This window comes from Danaus plexippus, chromosome 12 (assembly GCF_018135715.1).
Source record: "Danaus plexippus chromosome 12, MEX_DaPlex, whole genome shotgun sequence".
Taxonomy (NCBI): Eukaryota; Metazoa; Arthropoda; class Insecta; order Lepidoptera; family Nymphalidae; genus Danaus; species Danaus plexippus.
Genome location: NC_083545.1, coordinates 2,151,989 through 2,173,614, shown reverse-complemented (window position 1 = coordinate 2,173,614; position 21,626 = coordinate 2,151,989). Strand labels below are relative to the sequence as shown.

Genomic DNA, 21,626 nt, shown 5'->3' with positions numbered 1-21,626 from the left:
CCTTTTTGTTTATTGTACCTACAAAACCTAAAACTTTAAAGATAAACATATCTTTTTATAAGCAATACTTCTTTTTTGTCAATCTAAAAATTTAAGTGTTTATTTTTTATGTGTTCTGTAAGAAATGCATTACAAGTTAAATGTTTATTTCTTGTCAAAGAATCGATTTTTGTTAAATTTACATGGCAATGTAAATATAAAATAATTAATTATCTCATAAAGTGGCGACACTGAGATCTACATTTTTCTATGTGGTTATTAGTTAACAAACAAATAGATATTGGATACAGTAAAATCCTTGTTTTTTATCTGAAAAATAGACAGTTTAAAAGTTTCACTATAAATCTATAACACCTGAAGAATGTGAGTGTAAGAAATATTTTTCAATATTTCATAGTTTTCGCGGAAATATATAATTATTAAAACAATACGTCAACATTCGCAGATCGCATAATCAGGCTGACAAACTGGATTGAGAACAATGATGGACTCGGACTCGTCCGGTGCGGACTTCTGCAGGTTTTGCAGATCAGAAGCGTCTTCCGATAGACCTCTGTTCCATCCATGTATATGTACAGGATCAATTAAATGGATCCATCAAGAATGTCTCGTTCAATGGATGCGATATTCGCGGAAAGAAATATGCGAATTGTGTGGGCACCGGTTTTCATTTATGCCGATATACTCGCCGGATATGCCGCGAAGATTGCCTATAAAGGATGTTGTTGGCGGGCTTGTGACCTCAGTTGCATCTGCTGTTAAAGACTGGTTACACTACACCCTTGTAGCACTCGCCTGGCTTGGTATAGTACCTTTAACAGCATGTCGAACATACCGCTGTTTATTTTCAGGGTCCTTAGACCCCGTAATTTCATTACCATTTGATATTGTATCAGCTGAGAACCTGGCCAAAGATGTTTTCTCTGGATGTTTTGTTGTAACATGCACCTTATTTGCTTTTGTTGGGTTGGTGTGGTTAAGAGAACAGATAATGCATGGGGGTGGCCCTGATTGGATGGAACGGGAAAATTTACCTCCTCTTGCAGTAGATGAAATCCTTTTAGAAGATAATAACAATGACCACGTAAATGAAGGGGCGGGTGATGATGGTGTGGCAAGAGAAGAGCCAAATCCCGAGGCTGGTGATGACCCTTTAGTGGGTGATGTAGCAAATTGGAATCCCATGGAATGGGATCGAGCAGCGGCAGAGGAACTGACATGGGCTCGACTGCTCGGTCTAGATGGGTCTATGGTTTTCCTGGAACATGTATTTTGGGTGGTGTCATTAAACACATTGTTTATTGTTTGTTTGCCTTTTGCCCATACCACATAGGCAAATTGGGGGCAGCCATGGCTGGCTTAGCTGCAGAAGGACCTTTTGCTGGCTTGTTAACAGCATTGGCGGGATATGTGATTGTAGGAGCCATACTTGCAGTGCTACATGGTATGGCATCTCTGCTTAGACTGAGAAGTGCAAAAAAAGCATTAGGATTTTGCTATGTGGTAGTGAAAGTGGCATTATTATCTGTTGTAGAAGTAGGTTTAAAATTTTGTTTACCTATTTAAAGTCCACTTGATAAATATTCTTAAATAACTTATAATAATGTTTCAGATTGGTGTTATACCACTTGTGTGTGGATGGTGGCTGGATTTGTGTTCTTTGTCAATGTTTGATGCAACACTCAAGGATAGAGAGTCCAGTCTTCAGGCTGCGCCATGGACTTTAATGTTCATCCATTGGCTTGTTGGAATGGTCTATGTGTACTACTTTGCTTCCTTTATCCTATTATTAAGAGAAGTGTTAAGACCCGGTGTTTTATGGTTTTTGAAAAATCTTAATGATCCCGATTTCAGTCCCGTGCAGGTGAGTTTCCTTTACATTCACCGTCTACATACTGTATAAGTAATTATAAGCAATTGTTACTATTTACCATAATTTTTTATTATTTTTACTGTTACTATAAAATTATTTTTTAAATGCAGTAATTTTACTGTAATTATATATCGATTCTTAATGTTCCGTAACTTTCAATGCTACTTGGCTTATTAACAAGTCAAATGGGTGAGCTTGTTATTGGCAAAATAATTCTTTTATTTAACATTACTTAATATAATGCATTCTAAAAAAATAACTACGGTGACATTTTACAATTTATGTTAAACATAGTTGTCATAAATATTCATAGAGAGAGTATTCAACATATTGGAAAATAATTAACTTGGCATATTTTTGCCAAGTATTTAATGTGAATATTTAGAGAAAAATTATTTTTAATTTGTATATCGACCTTGTACTTTGCACTATATCGACATATGATCAATATGTTAATAAGATTTTCCTTAACTTAATTAATATAATAAACGGGATGTTGCTTTATAACTGTAATAACTGATATTAAAAATGTGTATACAATATTTTTTTGAGTGTAGTCATATTGTAGTTTCTATGGAGACATTTGCTCTCTTGTTCCACATAATCTTAGAATTGCTGAACAGATTTCGATGATCCTTTTATAAGATGATAATGCAGTTTGATGGAACTTAATTTCAGATTTTCTTTCAGTGTCATAACCTTTAGAAATTTTGCCAGAAATAAACTATATCATGTCTTAAGTAATAACAAAATTTGAAATAAAAAATTTGGTCAGTTATAAAACTTGATTATTTTATATATTTGTCTCCAAGACAAGAGATGTCTACTCAAACCAGTAGCTTCATTACAAATTAACATTGTAACACTTCCTACAGAGTGTTAACAGTTGTTCATTAATAATTTTCTCTTACAATAGTATTGACTCAGGTCTATGAATGTAAAACTAGGAATACTCTGTGTATAGTTTGAAATGAAAACTGTATTAAAGTATTAAGCAGTGCCATAACTGTACTGTTAGTTTTTATAGAAACTTTACATAAATATAGGTATAATTATTTTTTTCTATTTCCAGGAAATGATTCATCTCTCGGTGTGGTCTCACATACGCCGTCTCGTTGTGTCCGCTATGGTTTTCGGCACGGCCGTACTATTCATGCTATGGCTTCCAATACGTGTAATAAAATACGTTCTACCCGGCTTCCTGCCTTACGCGGTCGCTGTGCACACCGATGCGCCGGTCAATGAACTCAGTTTGGAGCTTCTGTTGCTACAGGTGCGGTATATGAATTATAATAGTTTATGCACCCAACTTAATGTGCATATAATTCTTACTTTTGTTCGAAGAGAAATTAATAATGTATACTTAAATATAATTTACTAATCAACTGGCGCCATCTATTGTCTGTGATAAGTGACTTCATACAAAAAAACAACTGTCATGCAATGTTTCATAAACGAACTTTTTCAGTGACCAATATTTTATTAACGAGAACATGTCTAAGGAAGATCTAAGTTTCGTTGAAATTTAAATAGTATTTACTTAAGATAAACATGTAAGATACTCATAAACTTTCATATTGATAAGATCGGTATAATTGCACACTAGAAAAGAAAAGTAATAATCTAACATGATTAAAATTATGAAATTTGAGGCGGCCTTATCGCTTATAAAGATTTCCTTCTGACAGTTACACATGATAAAACAACAGCAATTCAGAGAAATGCATGAAATGAAATACTATGAAATATAAATATATTACCAATTCATGTATAAGCTTTAACAATATAAATATTTAAATATATATATATCTTTTAGTATGTATTTAAAATGGCTTAACTATAGCAAAAATAATGGTCATTGACTCGGAAGGTCGTATGGCTATTAAAGTAACTATTATCATTAGTATAATTAATTATATTTTCGCAGGTTATCCTACCGGCTTTGCTGGAACAGTCTCATACCAGGACGTGGTTGAAGGCCGGTCTACGTGCGTGGTGCGGCTGCGCTGCCGGCCTGCTAGGGCTTCGCTCTTACTTACTCGGGGAGGCCTCGAGAGAGAACGAGCCCCACCCACCACCACACCCACCACATCAGTTAGGAGCCGCTCATAGGGTAATTGTTTTTATATGGTAAAATTGGCAAACGAGCAATCGGCCTCCTTGATGGGCAGTAGTTACTGTCGTCCATGGACGTCCATAGGAGATGTTGCGATGCGTTGCCGACCTTGATTGTGGAAGAGGGAGAGGAAGGGATGGGAAAAGGGAGAGGGGAGGAATGGGTGGGAACAGTGAAAGGGCAATTGATTCTCTCTGTCATCGTACGAAACGCAGCCATGAAAGACTATTTGCCGCCGCTCTTCTGTGAGAGGGTGGTATTTCCCCGGTCAAGCCAGTCCATGTTTGAGTTGTAGTAACTTGACCACAGCAAGGCTCTACCACCTAATCTAAAATGAAAATATTTAATTTTTTCGCTAAATAAGTGATTCATATGCAGATAAAATTTTTTTCTTATCAACGTCATTGTTATCATTTGTATTTTAATCCTTAAATTTACATTTTCCTAAGCTACCTATAAATTTTATTTAAAACAAATCTTTCTTTAAGTTGTAAAAATATGAAAAAATAATTATCAATATTAGATTTCATGAAGCTGTCCATAAAATTCATTATAAAGATAGTTGTCATCACATTCAGTGACCGGGTCGTTGTACGCTTTATACCAGAGGTAGCGAACTCGATTCCTGCTTAAATTTTTTACCTTTATTTTCCATATGAATTTCTATTTATGCTGTGTGTATTTAAAGTTATCCAATCTAATAACTAAATGTATAATATTCCAGGCTCTAATATGGCGAGATGGACCGGCTGGTTTCGAGCCTTACGTTCGGGTGTCCTGGTTCCCTTTACGTCTCGGAGCGTTATTGGCACTCGTATCTGTGTCCTTGGTGTTGGCCAGCGCTCTCACATTGGTCAGTATAATATATATATATATATATATATATATATATATACATATATAAAAGTGAAAACCATTATATGTTGGTGTGCTTGTGTTATGTATTTAGTTCTCATTTTATGATAACAGATGGCGTATGATAGTTTTATGAAACATATTTGATAATAATGTACTTAAACTGTTAAGTGTATTGCCTTATGCCCTTACCTTTTCTCAATGCACTTAAAATCCAGGTTTTTAGAATTTATTTAAGGGACCATCCATAAAGTGCGTCAAACTGGGAAGGGAGGGACACAGAATGGGGAGGGAGGGTATAACCAAATTGTGACATCGTGTGACAAGAGGTATGGGGGTCAATAGTTTTGTGACGTTCACACATTAAAATTTAAAATACTAAAACGCAAATTGAGATCTAAGATTTTCGCGAGTATTCATTTAAATGAAACTAGTATTATTCGGATTTACTACGCGGATTTTATTATTTAAAAACTACATAATCCCGACTTTTCGGTTTCTTTGCAGCAACCGTGATCACGGGCAGACGAGGTGTGAATGTCTGACAGTTGGTCCTTGTTATTTATCACCTACCGCCATCGATTTCTTAATTTTCTGGCGTACCGCTCTGGATGCCGGCAGAATGCGCTCACGGTGTCTTGAGGTCCTGCGGTGTGGTTTCGGACATGGGATTTTATATTTTTAAGAACGGGGTCCCAGGTGTTTGATAGATTCCAGCCATCTTCTCTATTGAAATTGGGATGTTTTTTAATTTCAATAGCCTCGCGAATTAATCTCGGTATATACTTATATTCCCGAGCGAGGATTTGTGGTTTATCAAACCGAATGTAGTGGCCTGGTTTGTCCATTGTGTGTTCACACACTGCTGACTTCGACGCGCGCCTGTTTTTGATGTCTGAGATGTGTTCTTTAACCCTTGTACCGATGCTCCTCTTCGTCTGTCCAATGTATGACAAGCCACAGTCACAGTCGAGTTTGTATACACCCGCTTGTTGTAAAGGAATGTTACTCTTGATTGGTCTCAAGAATTGGCTCACTTTCTTATGTGGTTTGTAAATAGTTTTAATGGAAACCTTCTTCAAAATGTTGCCTATTCTGTCAGTAACTCCCTTCACATATGATAGTATCGCAGGTTGTCGTTCAACTGTGGGTGGCGTCAAGTGGTTCTTGCGATGCTGGCGAGGCACGGGCAGGTTGTTGATGGTGAGAGCATGTTTTACATGCTGCAGTTCGGCCTCTAGATGGTCAGCATCACAAAGGTGTTGGGCTCTCTGTAACAAAGATTTGCCAACGGTAGCTAACTGGATAGGGTGGTGGTGTGAGTTGGTGAGTAAGAGGAGCATCGGTACAAGGGTTAAAGAACACATCTCAGACATCAAAAACAGGCGCGCGTCGAAGTCAGCAGTGTGTGAACACACAATGGACAAATCAGGCCACTACATCGGTTTGATAAACCACAAATCCTCGCTCGGGAATATAAGTATATACCGAGATTAATTCGCGAGGCTATTGAAATTAAAAAACATCCCAATTTCAATAGAGAAGATGGCTGGAATCTATCAAACACCTGGGACCCCGTTCTTAAAAATATAAAATCCCATGTCCGTAACCACACCGCAGGACCTCAAGACACCGTGAGCGCATTCTGCCGGCATCCAGAGCGGTACGCCAGAAAATTAAGAAATCGATGGCGGTAGATGATAAATAACAAGGACCAACTGACAGACATTCACACCTCGTCTGCCCGTGATCACGGTTGCTGCAAAGTAACCGAAACGTCGGGATTATGTAGTTTTTAAATAATAAAATCCGCGTAGTAAATCCGAATAATACTAGTTTCATTTAAATGTGTGATGTCACATCAGGAGGGGAGCGGGTTATAAAAATGTGAAAATATGTGACAAGGACGGGGGTAGGCGTTCAAAAGTCCTAAAATTTTTGTGACGTACTTTATGGATAGCCCATAATATGTTTGTGGTAATGATGCCTAAGATTTCCGCCTGTACTCATTTAAATGTAACTTAATTTTTTGGCTTACAACGCGTTTCTTATTATATTATAATTACTTTATCCGGTTCACAGCAACAAAACGTTCATTTCCTTTGCTGCTAAGGAACCGAAACGTCGGGGTTATGTAGTTGTAATTTATAACATAAGTATCCGAAAAAATTAGTTTCATTTAAATGTTTGAAGTGTTTTATTGATCTTCACAAATTCTTCTACAGAAATAATGTGACGACTTTTTGTTGTTTTCATCCCCTTAGGAAGGCTCGTCTCATTTTTGAACGTTATTTAAATTAAATGCCTTATTACGTGTTTATTTTGCGATATATAATTAAAACATAATACTTCAGGTTATTCCGGTAGCCATTGGCAGAAAAGTCATGACGATCTGGCTACCAAAGGCATCAGAGGGAGTACACGAGCTATACACGGCCGCTTGCGGTATGATTGTTTTATTATTTTATTTTGTTAACCGAGTAATTTATTTGATAGCAATATTCAATTAAATTTAATACAACAAAGTTACTCAATATCTTGTAATAGTAAACCTAAAATATGTTTTATTCAAATATGTACAATTACCCTAATTCTATCTACAACAACTCCGTGTATAACAACCCTAATTTTCCTAATATTCTCTGTATTTATATTTTGACTGTTCCGTTTTTAAACAGGTATGTACGTGTGTTGGGCGGTTGGTCGCGGCGGTGCGTTGGCCGCTGGTTGGGCTCGCGGCGGTCGTGCAGCACTTCTGGCACGTGCGGCACTGTGGACCAGGAGGGCGGCGCGGGCGGCACTAGCGGCACTCGCACTGCTGGGTTTGGTGCCGCTCATGTTCGGACTGCTCCTAGAATTGGTTGGTGTATAGACTTGCAATTAAAATGAAAGGAAAAAGGAAAAAGAAGATTTATATGAATCGATTGTTAAATCTATAATTTATAGTTATATAACCTTTTTTTGCTGTTAATTTTTGTATATAAAAAAAGGGATTCTTATTAAAAATTTAATATATGGATTGAAAGACTTGCATGCATATTATTTATGTACATTGATCGAGGTTGAGTCCGTTTATTTCAGTTATAATAAAAATTAATGATAATGTAATGTTTTTCAGGTCCTAGTGATTCCTCTCAGGGTTCCCTTGGAGCAGTCTCCGGTACTGTTTGTATGGCAGGATTGGGCTTTGGGTGTTCTATACACCAAGATAGTCTGCGCTCTCACAATGATGGGACCGGACTGGAGTATGAGGCGGGCCATTGAGAAAGCTTATAGAGACGGCATTAGAGAAATGGATTTGCAGTGAGATTATATATAATATTTTTTAATTAGAATTAAGACTAAATCAGTACTGTTTAAGTATAAGTAGTTATGTCACATCACTAATAGTACTTCAACATTTTTTGTATATAAATTTCACTTCACTATAACTATAATGTATAACAAAAAATCACTATACTTGATGAAATGATTGATATATACTTATGTCTATATACTAATTATATTTTCAAACTATTTATGATGATATGATATGATTTGAGGAATATTTAACTCTATTCAGTTGTCAGTGTTTTTATAAAACGAAACGGAATCTTCTTTAATTTAGCAGCGGAGGGAATGTATTGTTTTAGTCACCTTAATTTTTGGTTTGAGACTCTTTATTTTATTAATGAAATATTTTAAAAGTTTGATACAATAAAATTATATATTATGTTTTAATAGATTTATCCTGCGATCTGTGGCCGCGCCACTGGTCCGCTGGCTGGGGCTTGCGCTGGCCGTACCGTACGTGCTGGCACACAGTGTGGCGCCACTGGTACTGAGCGCGCACGCGCAGAGGAACCTGCTGGTGCGACGGGTGTACCCTGCCTTGTTGCTTATAGCACTACTGGCTGCGCTCGCCCTCTTCCAGGTCCGTGTGTGAATTGTATATGTGTTACTATATATACAGTAGGTGCAACAAGTTTTGCACTAAATACGAAGCGTTTCCACATTACATATCTTATAAATTTACGTCGATATATGAGCAAATATATAATGAATAAAAAAGGCCATTTCCAGCCTGTAGTTAGTCAGATGTATATTTTTTGTAAAGGTATTTTTCTCGTTACGTGTAAAAGATTTATACATGTCTATGTTTTTTCCATCTATAAGTGGTTTTATTTGTTGTGTTGTTTTAAATGGACGCGCACAATGTGTGTGCTGTGCGCGTGTAGTGTGTGTGGGTGAGTGAGTAGAAAAAGTAGATCTGTTTGTATGCGTGTTGATTAATTTAAGTGTTTGGGACTGTCGATATAAGAAAGTATAATCGGGACATTCTACCTTTAATATCCATTCACCTTAACAAATATCTAGACTGTGTGGAAACTCGAAATGATTAATATATTTTCTCCCCAGATTCGCCAGTTCACAAAACTGTACGAGCACATAAAGAACGACAAGTACCTGGTCGGCCAGCGGCTCGTGAACTACGACCACCGCCGACACAAACACACGGTCACCTCGAACTGAGATATGTTAAGGGATAGCTGCTTATTTTGTTTCGTTTTATGTGAAATAAAGCAATATTAAATATTGTTCTCTTAGGTCTTGTCATTTACTCGATGTGATAATTAAACTTGATTTCTATTTACTTAAAGTAAGCTATATATATACACAAAATATATATATTGTGAACATCATATATGTTGACACAACGTCGCTATCATTATGATTATTCTGGCGGAATGTTAAGTTCATTTCAATCTTATCTCAAATGTTTGAATCACAGCTTCTGTGTGTGCTGAGAGGCAATCAAACTTTGTATTTCATAATATTTCTTCCCGTCTCAGTGCGAACACCTCGTTTAATGTAATTCACAGCAAACATCTTCATACTGATGACGTCGTTGTGATAATTTTTTCGATTTTTAAATTACACATCAATTCAAATATTCTCAACAGTCAGCTGTAGTTTGAAGTTTTAGGAATTGAAAATTTTTTTTTTGAGTTTTTTTTTTTAATAATTTATAAAGACGTAAAGTGAGATCATAATGTCGATTGCAGTGTTCCATCACTTATCTTTCTTACAGCATCCGGACTCGCGCGGCTTTTGTTTGTTTTATTGTATAAGTTGTATGTAAAATATGTTAAAATTTTTTTATAGTATAAAATTAAGTATTGGTTGTTTCAAATAAATATTGAAAACTTTTTAGTGAACAGTTAGTTGCATCTTATATAAACCTTTTGAATGGCAAAGCGGGAGGGTCTTTAGGTTTTTACTGAGAATATCTTCAGTGGCTTAACCAAAAATATAAAACAAAAGATAATCGTTCTTAACTCTTTGTTGAATTTATTTTTGTGGTATTTGAAAGGCTATTTAAGTGCTAGGCTTAGGATTTGATGTATTTATTCCAAGTTATGTTCTGACGATATTCTCTACATTTTCATAAGACATTTTGAGAAGAAATATATTAAGAGCCGGTTCCCGAACTCGGTTCATAGAAACTAGTAATAATAATAATAATAATAATAAATTCTCAATGCATCCTTATTTCGTTTTCATTAGGGCTATGTAATATTCGCTTACGTATTTGTATAAATGATTAAATGTTTATATGGATGTTGGATTACCTACTTAAATGTATAATGTATAGAGTCCATGTTCGTGTGGCGACGCGGGAAAATTGTTAGTTGAATAATTTAGGTAACACAATCGGTTTAACGTATATATTAGAGTTAATAAAAGATGATAGTTTTTATAAGTATGTAGTCATTTAACTTATTTATTACACCCCGCTCAATATGTATGTTTTGTTTCTTTCTGTTAAATATTTATTTTGGCTTTGTCTTTAAATTTCTTTTTAGTCATTTTGTTTGATGTATACAGTTTTGTTATGTATATATTTATATATATATTTTTTCGTAATAAATCTATATGTTTTGAAGGATATGTGAAGCGTATGGAAATGTGAAGTTTTAATAAAATTGTAAATGCAACGCCTGGGGCTGAATAATTATGATGCGGACAGTTTAGTTAGAGGGAGAAATTAGTTAACGATTTAATAAAAGAAACAAATAAAAGTATTTGTTTCATTTATTTATACTGACGAGACTTATTTAATAACGGCAAACATTACGTCATAACCAAGTGACGTCACAAGCAAGTACGGTCCTGTTTAAGGACGAAGCCTGTCTTAAAGACGTTGGATAAGTTTTATAGTTTGGTTATTATGGTGTCAGTCGATGAAACTTCAATTACTTAAAACGCACAAGACTCTCACTCTCTTACTTACACTCACAAGACGCAAAGATGTACCTAATTTTTACTTATTCCCAATAACTGATAATTATACCCAAGTTCTCATATTCCAGTTAACATTGCGTCACAGTAAAATGTAAGTTTACAATTCTGTTATGATATATGAATACAAAAAGTTCTACAAAAGTGGTCACCAATTTGACGTTTGAGCCACAACTTCAGCTTGGTTTGATGTGCCGGTATATTTTTATGGCAAGGCATCGGACAATTGAAGTTCACCTTATAATGGCCATAGTATTTATGTGATAAAACAATATGTGATTATCTCAGCCAATAAACTTACCTTAACTTAGAAAGATGAATCGATGCGAAAATTTTCGGAATAAGCAAGTTAGAAACGAACTGTTGTCTATGAAACGGCTAACGTGTTGAAAAATAACATAATGAAGTAGTTTTTATTGGGATTCTTAATAATGTTGTTGGAGTAGGTGTGTTATGTTTTCTGTATTAGATAGACGTCTTAAATATGAAATTGGAATTAAGTAACTAAATTTAAATAAAAAAAAAATGGACTGAATAATTCATTGACACGAGCAACAGCCGTACTTACTACTACTAGAAACCTAGATGTCCTGTCGATGAATTTCTCGTTGTACCTATGTTATCTGATTTAAAAACGAATATCGGCAAAACATGGATTTAATGTTAAAAAAAGATTTCTGCGAACTATTTACACACTATCAGGAAAAACAAGTTTATGAATACTTGATGAGTTTGACAGCCTGTTTAATGGATTGCATATAGATTTTTTTTTTCCTGAATTCACGTCAATAATGAGGGCTAGGGTTACAAGCTGTTATAAAGCTGGGAGGTTTATATATGCAGTGGCGTGCACACTATATATGCTAATAAGCACTGCCTACCTTACGGCTTACCCATAAAACAACTAAACCTACATTGTTTATTTCTTCCTTACATACTTTTAATCATACTTTACGTAGTACTATTGTTTACCGACATTTAATATGTCATAAGAATTATAATTTAGAGGATAGTGGAGAAAATTATGAAGAAAAAAAATTTTTTTTTTTCAAATATATATTCTACTTACCCTACCCCAAATTTCTGTGCGCGCCCCTGTGTAATGCCCCATATAACGACAATGAAGAAATCAAGAATATTTGTTTAATGGCTCGCCTCCTAGACATTAAGCTACTGTGATTTTCGTGCAATGAAATCTTGCTTATATCCCGAACAATTCTGTATTCTAAATGAAGTATTTTTAAATTGTAATCGTAACCCGTAACTTCCTTGAAACAGACCAGATAAATTATAGAGAGTAGAGGTTAATGAATATTACTCGGTACTGTTGTTATTTTTGATTGTGCAGCGGTTTGTGACTGGCGCTATGAAGCCATTTTACACTTCGACAATTAATTGTGTAATCGGAAAACAATAAAATATTAAAATAAAACTAGTGTTATTCGGATTTACTACGCGGATTTTATTATTTAAAAACTACATAATCCTGACGTTTCGGTTACTTTGCAGCAACCGTGATCACGGGCAGACGAGGTTGCTGCAAAGTAACCGAAACGTCGGGATTATGTAGTTTTTAAATAATAAAATCCGCGTAGTAAATCCGAATAACACTAGTTTCATTTAAATGAATACTCGCGAAAATCTTAGATCTCATTACAATAAAATATTTTAATAAATATTGCCAAGTGTTCCATCAAGATTCGTTAAGTGGAGACTCAGAGAAGCGTTGTTTTGTATCTTCGCATTCCTTTGAAAGGAACGAGTGCGACTTCCACTTGACCTGATCAGTGATAGTGAAGCTTATCGACTCCCAACTACTTTTTCCAGTTAATATTTGGGTTTTTTCAAAAATTATAGCAAATTGAAAAAACATATTATACATAATAAATATTATTTATAATATTTCAATCGAATTCATAAATTTCGTTCCCATTTATACAAAGTTGAATGATATATATATTTAAAATTTAATATATTAAAACCGTAACACAATTCAAGATAAGAATTATTTTTCTTTCTATTTTTACCAGCCAGTAATTATGTTTTGTTATAAAAATAGACCAAACGCAAATTACAGACCATGTATGTAGTTACTGCAGGAACAAAGTCACACATTTTTATATCAAAAAGTTCGTTTAAGCTGTAATGATGTTAATAATTTAAAATTTCTTCAAGCCTTATGAATGTTGGTATAATTTTCTATAATACTTGTAAGGTTTATAAACAGCTCTTCTTGAGAGACTTGTCTTATTATGTAAGTGTTTAAAAGAGATCTTAACTGGCCTTTCGCCTGGAATTATCGTTATGGGAGATCAGCTTTTCTCTTTAAATATTAATGTACAAGAGTACGACTAACCTGTTCCCAAAACGGGAATGAATCATGACCGGATGAAGTATGATTTAAATAATGTAGCAGTCTTCGGACCCGAGGCAAATAACATCAATGTAATTTTTTCTATTAGCCAGAATACTGACAGTTTTAACTTGTTGAATGGGGTCAAAGATTGCAAAGCTCCTAGTATGTCAGTTGTATTGCAATAATTAAGATTAAGGATTGCGTTTTTTTTAAATGTATCTTATAAGTTTTGGCATCTCACGTAAAGATCTATTATATTTAAATATCCATGATTTTAAGTTTTTTATAAGAGAAAATCAAGGAAATTTCATACTTTTGCGGCGTGACGTCTGTGTTTAGATTGGCGCTCGGATTTAGATTTAAATAAAAATTTGTCTTGAATTGGAGAAGCACAGTTTTAGAACTCAGAAAGTTGTGTATGTAATTCTTACAACATATTTTCTCTCTTTAAATATTTTTTATTCTCATATTTTATTTATATAATTTTCCTATCGGTAACTAAATTTATTAAACGTATCACATGATCAACTTTTCGGCAGCAGATAGATATAATTTTAAGTTCCCGCTATGAAATTATACTGTTGAATGTAGATAGTTACCTAATTAAATTTTTCATTAGAGACAAGCTGAGACAATAGGAATTGAAATTTAAATATAAAAGTTATTTCCGCTACATTGTGAAAATTTAATTGTCAAGCCACATATAGATTGTTTAATCTAGACTTCATTTGCCGTCAGTATTTCCCCTGACGACATACTTACAAAGCTAGGCCGCGGATTGTAATCAAGGACTCCTCATATATCAAGGCTCCCTTATTGCGTCTTATAAGACGCATGACCTGAATTCATATCAACCACAACTAAATAATACCGCTTTCGGAACTTTTATGTTCGTGTTAGTCACGTATTTTATAAATTCGGGGATCGTTTTATTCTCGTAGCTGTTATGTTTACGTAAACAAAAACAAATATTGTTTTAAAAATATGACATACATAATTATGTAGTATTTATTTACAATGTACATACCAAAACTGGCAAATAGCTAGATATACAATGAAACATATCGTGTATACAGCAGATTATGATTTATACAGAAAAAATAAAAATGGAACTAAATTATTCTTAGAGCGTCGCTTAAAACAATAATTCCGTTAAAAAGTTCTCATATTTTTTTTTTATCTGGACTTACATTTTTGAAATCATAAATCCCAAGTTATGTTGAAAAGCGGCTACCAACATTAATTCATAGGGAGGAATTTAATTTCCGAGAACCTCATTCGTTTGACGTACATTCTTATTCCAGTCATGAAGCTGCATTTTATATTTTGCAAACAATAACGAATAGCGAATACATGATTTATTAAAAAAGTAATCAAAAGATATTAGCAATTTGGGGAAGATTTGAATTAACGGTCTTGTTTATATTATCTTCGATGATTCTTAAATCGAAATAGTGTGTATGTTCTAAATAAATTTTCTACTTCGACGAGAGAACTTTTCGTCTGTGTTATCGAAAAACCAGATTCCTGAAGGGGTGTAGCAATATAGACAATGCAGCAGGGACATAGAATTGTTTACATAGTGAGACGAAACCTCTCAGGATTCCATGGATTCACCGTGCGGGTGCCGGGTCTATTGCGTAGCAGGGAGAGGACCTTCAACAGCGCCCGGGATTTGCGACCCAGATGTAGGCTTTACCCCTATCCAACGCGCGTTAAACGCTCACCTCCACTGTCCAAGCTCCTCTCTCTAACCAAATTTGAAACGAACCTGCTAGGGCTGCCTTCGACGCACGTTCTAAGAATGAACTGATGTTAGTTCTTGACAGGCCCAAGTCTTTTAGCAGGTTGTAGAGAGATTTGGCTGTGATACCTCTAAACATGTCAGGATATAACGTTTATATATGCATAAAATGCTCCATATTTTCAATGTTCACATTTTTCACTTATATTTAAACACCATGAATATTCTTATGAATGAGCTTCAGTAAATGAAAAAACTTGAAAGTATTAAATATGTATATAGCGATCTTTATTATTTTGAAAAAGGGATTCATGTGTAAAAAAAGAGTCCTAGTCTTATAAAATATCTTGATTCTTTTTTATACAAACAAGTTTATGTCAGCAGCTAGACAGCATACCATTCCTATTAGTCTAAGATGCGAAGCTAAATCGACCTTCACGAGCTAATAATGGAATATAACTTATTTTATGATAAATAAAGTATATTAAAACATTTATTAATAATGTGTTGTCTAAAAATATCCTGACCAAAATATTTTTAATAAAATAAAAAATTGTTTTTCATTAAATGTTGCCACATCAAAATAAATTAAATTTGAATTGCAAACAAAATAATTAAATGCATAACATGCATATGCATAATCTAATATATTTAATACAAAAAATATTAAACAATGAAAATAAAACAAATAAATATGTATGCATATAAAAAGTAATAAGTATAATATTGTCTGTAACAGAAAAGTTATTGTAATTCAAAATATCATAATCTAATGCCATTAATAAAAATTACATTTACTTACTTTAAATTTTTTTGCCTTTTCTAAAAATAAGTGACGAAAAAATATTTTGTCCAGGATAATATTTGACAAGCTATTCTAATAAATTTTCTAATATACTACATTTAATATATAAAAGTTTTATTTTATTATCAGCACGGTGAAGGTCGATATGGGTTCGGATCTCAGACTTTATATAAATTGCATGGTGCATAATTCTGGGAATCTTAGCACCGCGGTACCTACAGCTAAGGAAAGGAGACCTGTAGACCTCGCTAATTACCATTAAGGATTCCACTTCAATTATGGAACATTTATTGAATGGACACCTCATGGCACACCTACAAGACAATTATCTAGTCTTTAATCTAAAATACCGGTCTTATAGAAATCTGTCAACTGGGAATTTTTTGTTCAAAGTCACATAGAGGTGAGCCCTCGATCTCAACGGTGAAGTTTACATAGTTTCATTGATATCTTAAAGGTTTCATAAGGTACGCATGTTTTATTCAAACACCATATCCATACGCCGACACGCATGATAGTTTTATTAGTAAGATACGTAAAGTTTTTCGGGGGTTTATCCCCACAGTATATCAATTTTTGGTGCAAATTTACGATCTGCTATAACTGAGTGTTTTCGGTTTAGCAGATGACCGCACAGTTGGGGAGTGGTATTAATCCAGTCGGGATAAACTAGAGTTTGGAAAAGAAGCCATTATAGCGTGTTAATTTCACACTTGATCCAGTCTTCGATAGGGATGACAGCAGTTTCGGTTACAATCAATGTAATTAGCTTTGAACGCAGATGTAAATAGTCAGCCTCTCGGTGTTCTATAGAATACACTTTGGAGAGTGTGAGCATAAATTGCACGTATTAATTACTGCATCTCCCTTTTATCATCGGACGAGGTGCACGGCGTGTATCCATTCTTTCGTTGTATGATACACTTTCTTCTTCTTCGTGTTCATAGTACAGGAATGTAACTGCTTGTCTTTATCTTTGTTTTTTTTTTTACATTATTATCTAAGTGTCAAGAGTAAAAACGCAAATACTGATACAATTCGTTCATAACCGACGGCTTTATTTCCATCCACCAACGTGTAGGATCAAAGTCAAGGTTCAGCGGAATTAAAAAAAATATTAAGATTTTGGAAGTTTTAATATCAAACTTTATTAAGATTAAATTTTTTTTACTATTATAAACTTTTGTGATTTACGATTATTTATTATTATTTGTCTAAGAAATACTTACAAATCAATCGAAATCTCTTTCGTTCTTATTAACCTGAGTCTGAATAAAGGGTTTAGTTTAAATAAATATTAAATGGTTTACTTTTATAAATCGTAAAAGCAAACTGCTGATTTAAATCAATCACCTAAAATTGATTGACGCTCATAAAATTCAACACACTGGAAAAGACTTAAGGACAGACCCATACAATGAATCAAAAACAAACAAAATAAAAAAGGTCTGTACGATTTTTTTCAGAATTACTTCTGTTTTTATAGTTATAATACCCGTTGATTTTTATTATTATTTTATCATTTCTAAAGTCTATTAGTATAAAATTATGGTTGAGATTAAGAACAAAATTACTTTTTCGTATTACTTTTGAAATAAGAATTCGACCGTGTGCACAAACCTTTACAAAGGTAAAAAGCTAATAAGAACAAAGTATACGATCGAGTGCGTTTATTGTACCCTTCAGTTTAGTGTTTGAAAACGTTCACGTTAATCGAAATTGACACTAAACATAGTAATGTGGACCAAAAGGAATTAATCTGTTGAAGAATCACATTATGAAAATCGGAATCTGTTCAGAATAAAAAAGCAGTTACGTTTGAATAACTTCACAACTTAATTTTGTTCCCAATGACTTCCGGGTATTTGAATAAAATTATTTTATTCTTATGTCACAATTTTGATTGAAGTGTTTAAATAGATTTAGTATATTCGTTTTAATGTTATTGACTTTAGGGCATTTTAATAATACAGTTCTATAAAAGGTTTATACGTCTTTCAATTTTAGGTCATATCTCTTTATGATATTGCATCAGTTGAAGCGAGCTCGTATTCAAACTACCTCCTTATAAGTTCAAATAACATTCGCAATCGTTAGCCAATTCGAAAAATTTACTATCACATTAAAATATATCTCATAACAATATCTTACAAAAGTAAAAAAATTTCATATTTGTTTTTTAGACTAAAATTATTTAAAGTAATTATTTGCTTATAACTGAGATGTGAGTGTATCGTAGTTGGTAACAAGCGCTGTCAACAAAAGTTTCTCTAAATGTGAATTGGTATAGGCTGTTTAAAAACTGAAGGTTGCAATCATTGTGAGTAGCAAATCGTTTTCGATATCTTCACACATGAAGAATTTAGATGAAAATTTATATTCGAAGTCTTACACTGGTGGGAACTGCATTCAATATGATAAAATCTTCTCTATTAATGTCATCACAAACGAGAAATAATCCCTGTCTAAATAATAATCAGTTTCTAAATGTTTTCAACATTTTCATCATGATAGATGCTTATTAAAAATAATTTGCAAATTTTATATACTTGAGTGGCCATAAACAACGTGTTATATGGCGACATGTTTATAAGAGTGGATCTAAAAAGCTCTCCGTGTTATCGCCGGGGGTCCTGACACAACAGTGTCCACTAGGATTACAATAATTTATCATAAGTACAGGATAAAAATTCAATATATACATATATATTTCGGTTTTTATTTAATTGCCTTTATAAGTATAATGATGCATAAATACTAATTTCTTCACATTACATTATTGTACCATGTAGTAATTCATCTTTTATTTTTAAAGTACATTGTTAATTATACTTTTCATAGTTTCCAAGTTATTTTTTGGGAAGGTTTCTTTTTTAGAGCTAATCGTAGTTCGTTCATGAAACGTTAATTAAAAAAACTTTATGAAGTAAATAATAATACAAAAGAAAATCAAATAAAAAAAATATGGCAGCATAATACATATTTTCAATATTTTCAATAGATTAATGGTCACCTCAATTAATGTAGCTGAAATTGGATTTAATAAATCCATTGATATTACCATCGTCAAACAAACTGATAATAATATTTGCACACTATACTATTTGTAAATGAAATTATTGTTTTTTACAATAATTATATAATCTTTTGTAATCCTTCTCAATGGTTGTATTTGATATATATTTTAAATACCATCCGCAACGAATGTAATGTATCACATGCACGTAAAAATAATTAAATGCGTCTGTGTGTGTGTGTGTGAGAGAGAGAGAGAGAGAAAAAAGAAAATAATGGTAATATCGAAAAGTGGATATTAAAACCAATCATACAGATATTGTCACGACATTTGGAAGTATTGCATTTTTATGTGACAGACATTTTGGTATTTGGGACGGAGAATCAGTATTATTGTTTGTGTTGTACTTGACAGATGTCTGAGTATCGTATTGCCTTGGTAAGTATATGTATATATATATATATATATGTGTATATATATACTACAAAAGATTAAAGAGTTATGTTCTTTAATAGGCTATGTTTAAAACTCCTGGTGGGATTACTGGTACTTGTTTAGATTGATTTTGTGTTAACATAGTTAAATGTAAATCATTGGTAACTATTGAGCTCAAAGCTCTCCCCTTCCTATTTTTGTTATTTCTTATAAATAGCAATAAGGAAAATGGAATTGTATATAGTATAAAGTGTATGTCTTATTATATATCAGAGATCTAAGGTGTAGCTGACTACTATAGCTTTGGGATTGCTTCCATATATAACCTTTACTTGTCCAACCGTCAATAACATTTCCAATTCACAGTTCGATGAAGAGTTTTCTTTTAGTGTAAATAATTTTCATGTCTTTTTTTTTTGTTTTTTTTGGAAAATAACATATCATTTATAAACAATTCGATGGACTTTGTTATGAATTTGTAAGTATCGTATTGATAAATACAATTTTTGTTATTGATGATAATAAAATACGGAACAGTGAAATTTTATACTATTGAATAATAAATTATGAGTGGATAATTCGATATTGTTTTGATTGTAATCCATTTAAACTCGGCCTTTAGTATTGCTTTAATATCATGAACTTAACGGGACGTGTTATACAACACTCTTGTGAATGTTAAAACCTAAATAACGTCCTAAAATAAATAAGAATAAACAGAAAAAAAAATTAATATTTCATAACTCAGAATTAAATTATTCATTTTTAATCAAAAGTCGAAGCAAACAAGTTCTCAATACATTCTGAATGACATTTAATATTATTTTGTATGATACAATAAGTCAAAATCACTCGGTGTAGTAATTGAAAAATGTCAGGTCCAATGGGTGACAATATCATTGCAATGGTGTTTTGTTAATGAACAGTACCAAATTTAAATTTGTAATTTAAATGTTATCATAAAGTTATCTGCCTTTATTTATTCTTTGTAAATTTATTATCTTAAAATAAACGATAAAAATGATATGTTGCGTTAAATCATGAATATTTAACAAAAAAAAAATCCTACAGTTTAAAGCCATTTAAAGCAATGAGTGATAAACTTTTTTAACGAACAAATTACCCATCGTTTATGTGTGTTGCAAGTTTTTTGTTGTTTTGAACTGTGGTCTGTAAACTGTATTAAATCTATATATGTATATATATATATATATATCATTTCTATTTGTAAGTGTGATTAAAATAGAACTGTCTTAATCAAACAATTCAATGATAATAATATTATTAATGTTCATAAATCATGGCAATATGTGAAATTTTTGTTAAGCTATCCACAGTCTATCTGCGGCCAACACGCCCAGAGTGATTCAGTGTACACTGAGCTACGACCGTAGACGCTCGTGTGCTACGACGTAGCCATAGCATTAGAACCAGATCATATCGTATAAAGTGTATATCTTTTGTTTGTGGTAAAAAAGTGTTGAAATATATAAAATATTTTTGGATGAATTAAAATTTTCACGTACGTATATATCATGTTTGTACAGGATTGCAGCAATTAAAAACTAGTTAGCATGCGTTATCGTAATTGATATCGAAGGATTAAACGTAATAAAATGCTGTTTGAATATTCTGTGAGTGCTTAAAATGTTGCTTTATTAAAATAGATTGTTTAAATTAAAATACACTATTGTAAATAAATAACAAAATTTAGTTTCATCTAATAATCCATAAGACGTTCTTTATTTTTTATGAGTAATTTTTTTCCATTTCTAAAACACGTTATGAACGTTTAACAAGTTCCAAACTAATCAAGCAAATGGAGTAGTTTAATTTTTTATTTACAATTTTATTCACTTCTATTTTAGTAACCATTAAACCTTAACCAATGAACCGCAATAAGTGTTTGGATTTTATAATTATTATTTAAGCAGTGAATTTACAAAAAATATATATATTTTATATTAACAAAACCCCACCTCTCATAACATGGTAAAGTAATTTTCCTTCGTAGCATTTGAATAAATAAAGATAAAAATTAAGCTAATTAACCATACTTTAACATTGTTGTACCCACTCCTTTTTTGACGGATACACTTCAGTTGCACGACACATTATTTACTTGAAGACAAAACATGTCATAT

The 21,626-nt window shown here is 32.9% G+C and overlaps 1 protein-coding gene across 1 annotated transcript; it reads left to right on the top strand.

The window, feature by feature from the left end:
- Positions 1 to 229: 229 nt before the first annotated feature.
- On the top strand, positions 230 to 10,906 carry LOC116772312 (E3 ubiquitin-protein ligase MARCHF6). The gene is given in 12 exon segments (XM_032664444.2): positions 230 to 363; positions 446 to 1,304; positions 1,307 to 1,536; positions 1,613 to 1,864; positions 2,946 to 3,146; positions 3,801 to 3,986; positions 4,714 to 4,842; positions 7,199 to 7,289; positions 7,523 to 7,704; positions 7,963 to 8,147; positions 8,568 to 8,757; positions 9,243 to 10,906. Coding segments are annotated over 11 exon segments (2,583 nt in total). The 5' UTR covers positions 230 to 363; positions 446 to 481; the 3' UTR covers positions 9,357 to 10,906.
- The last annotated feature ends 10,720 nt before the right edge of the window (positions 10,907 to 21,626 follow it).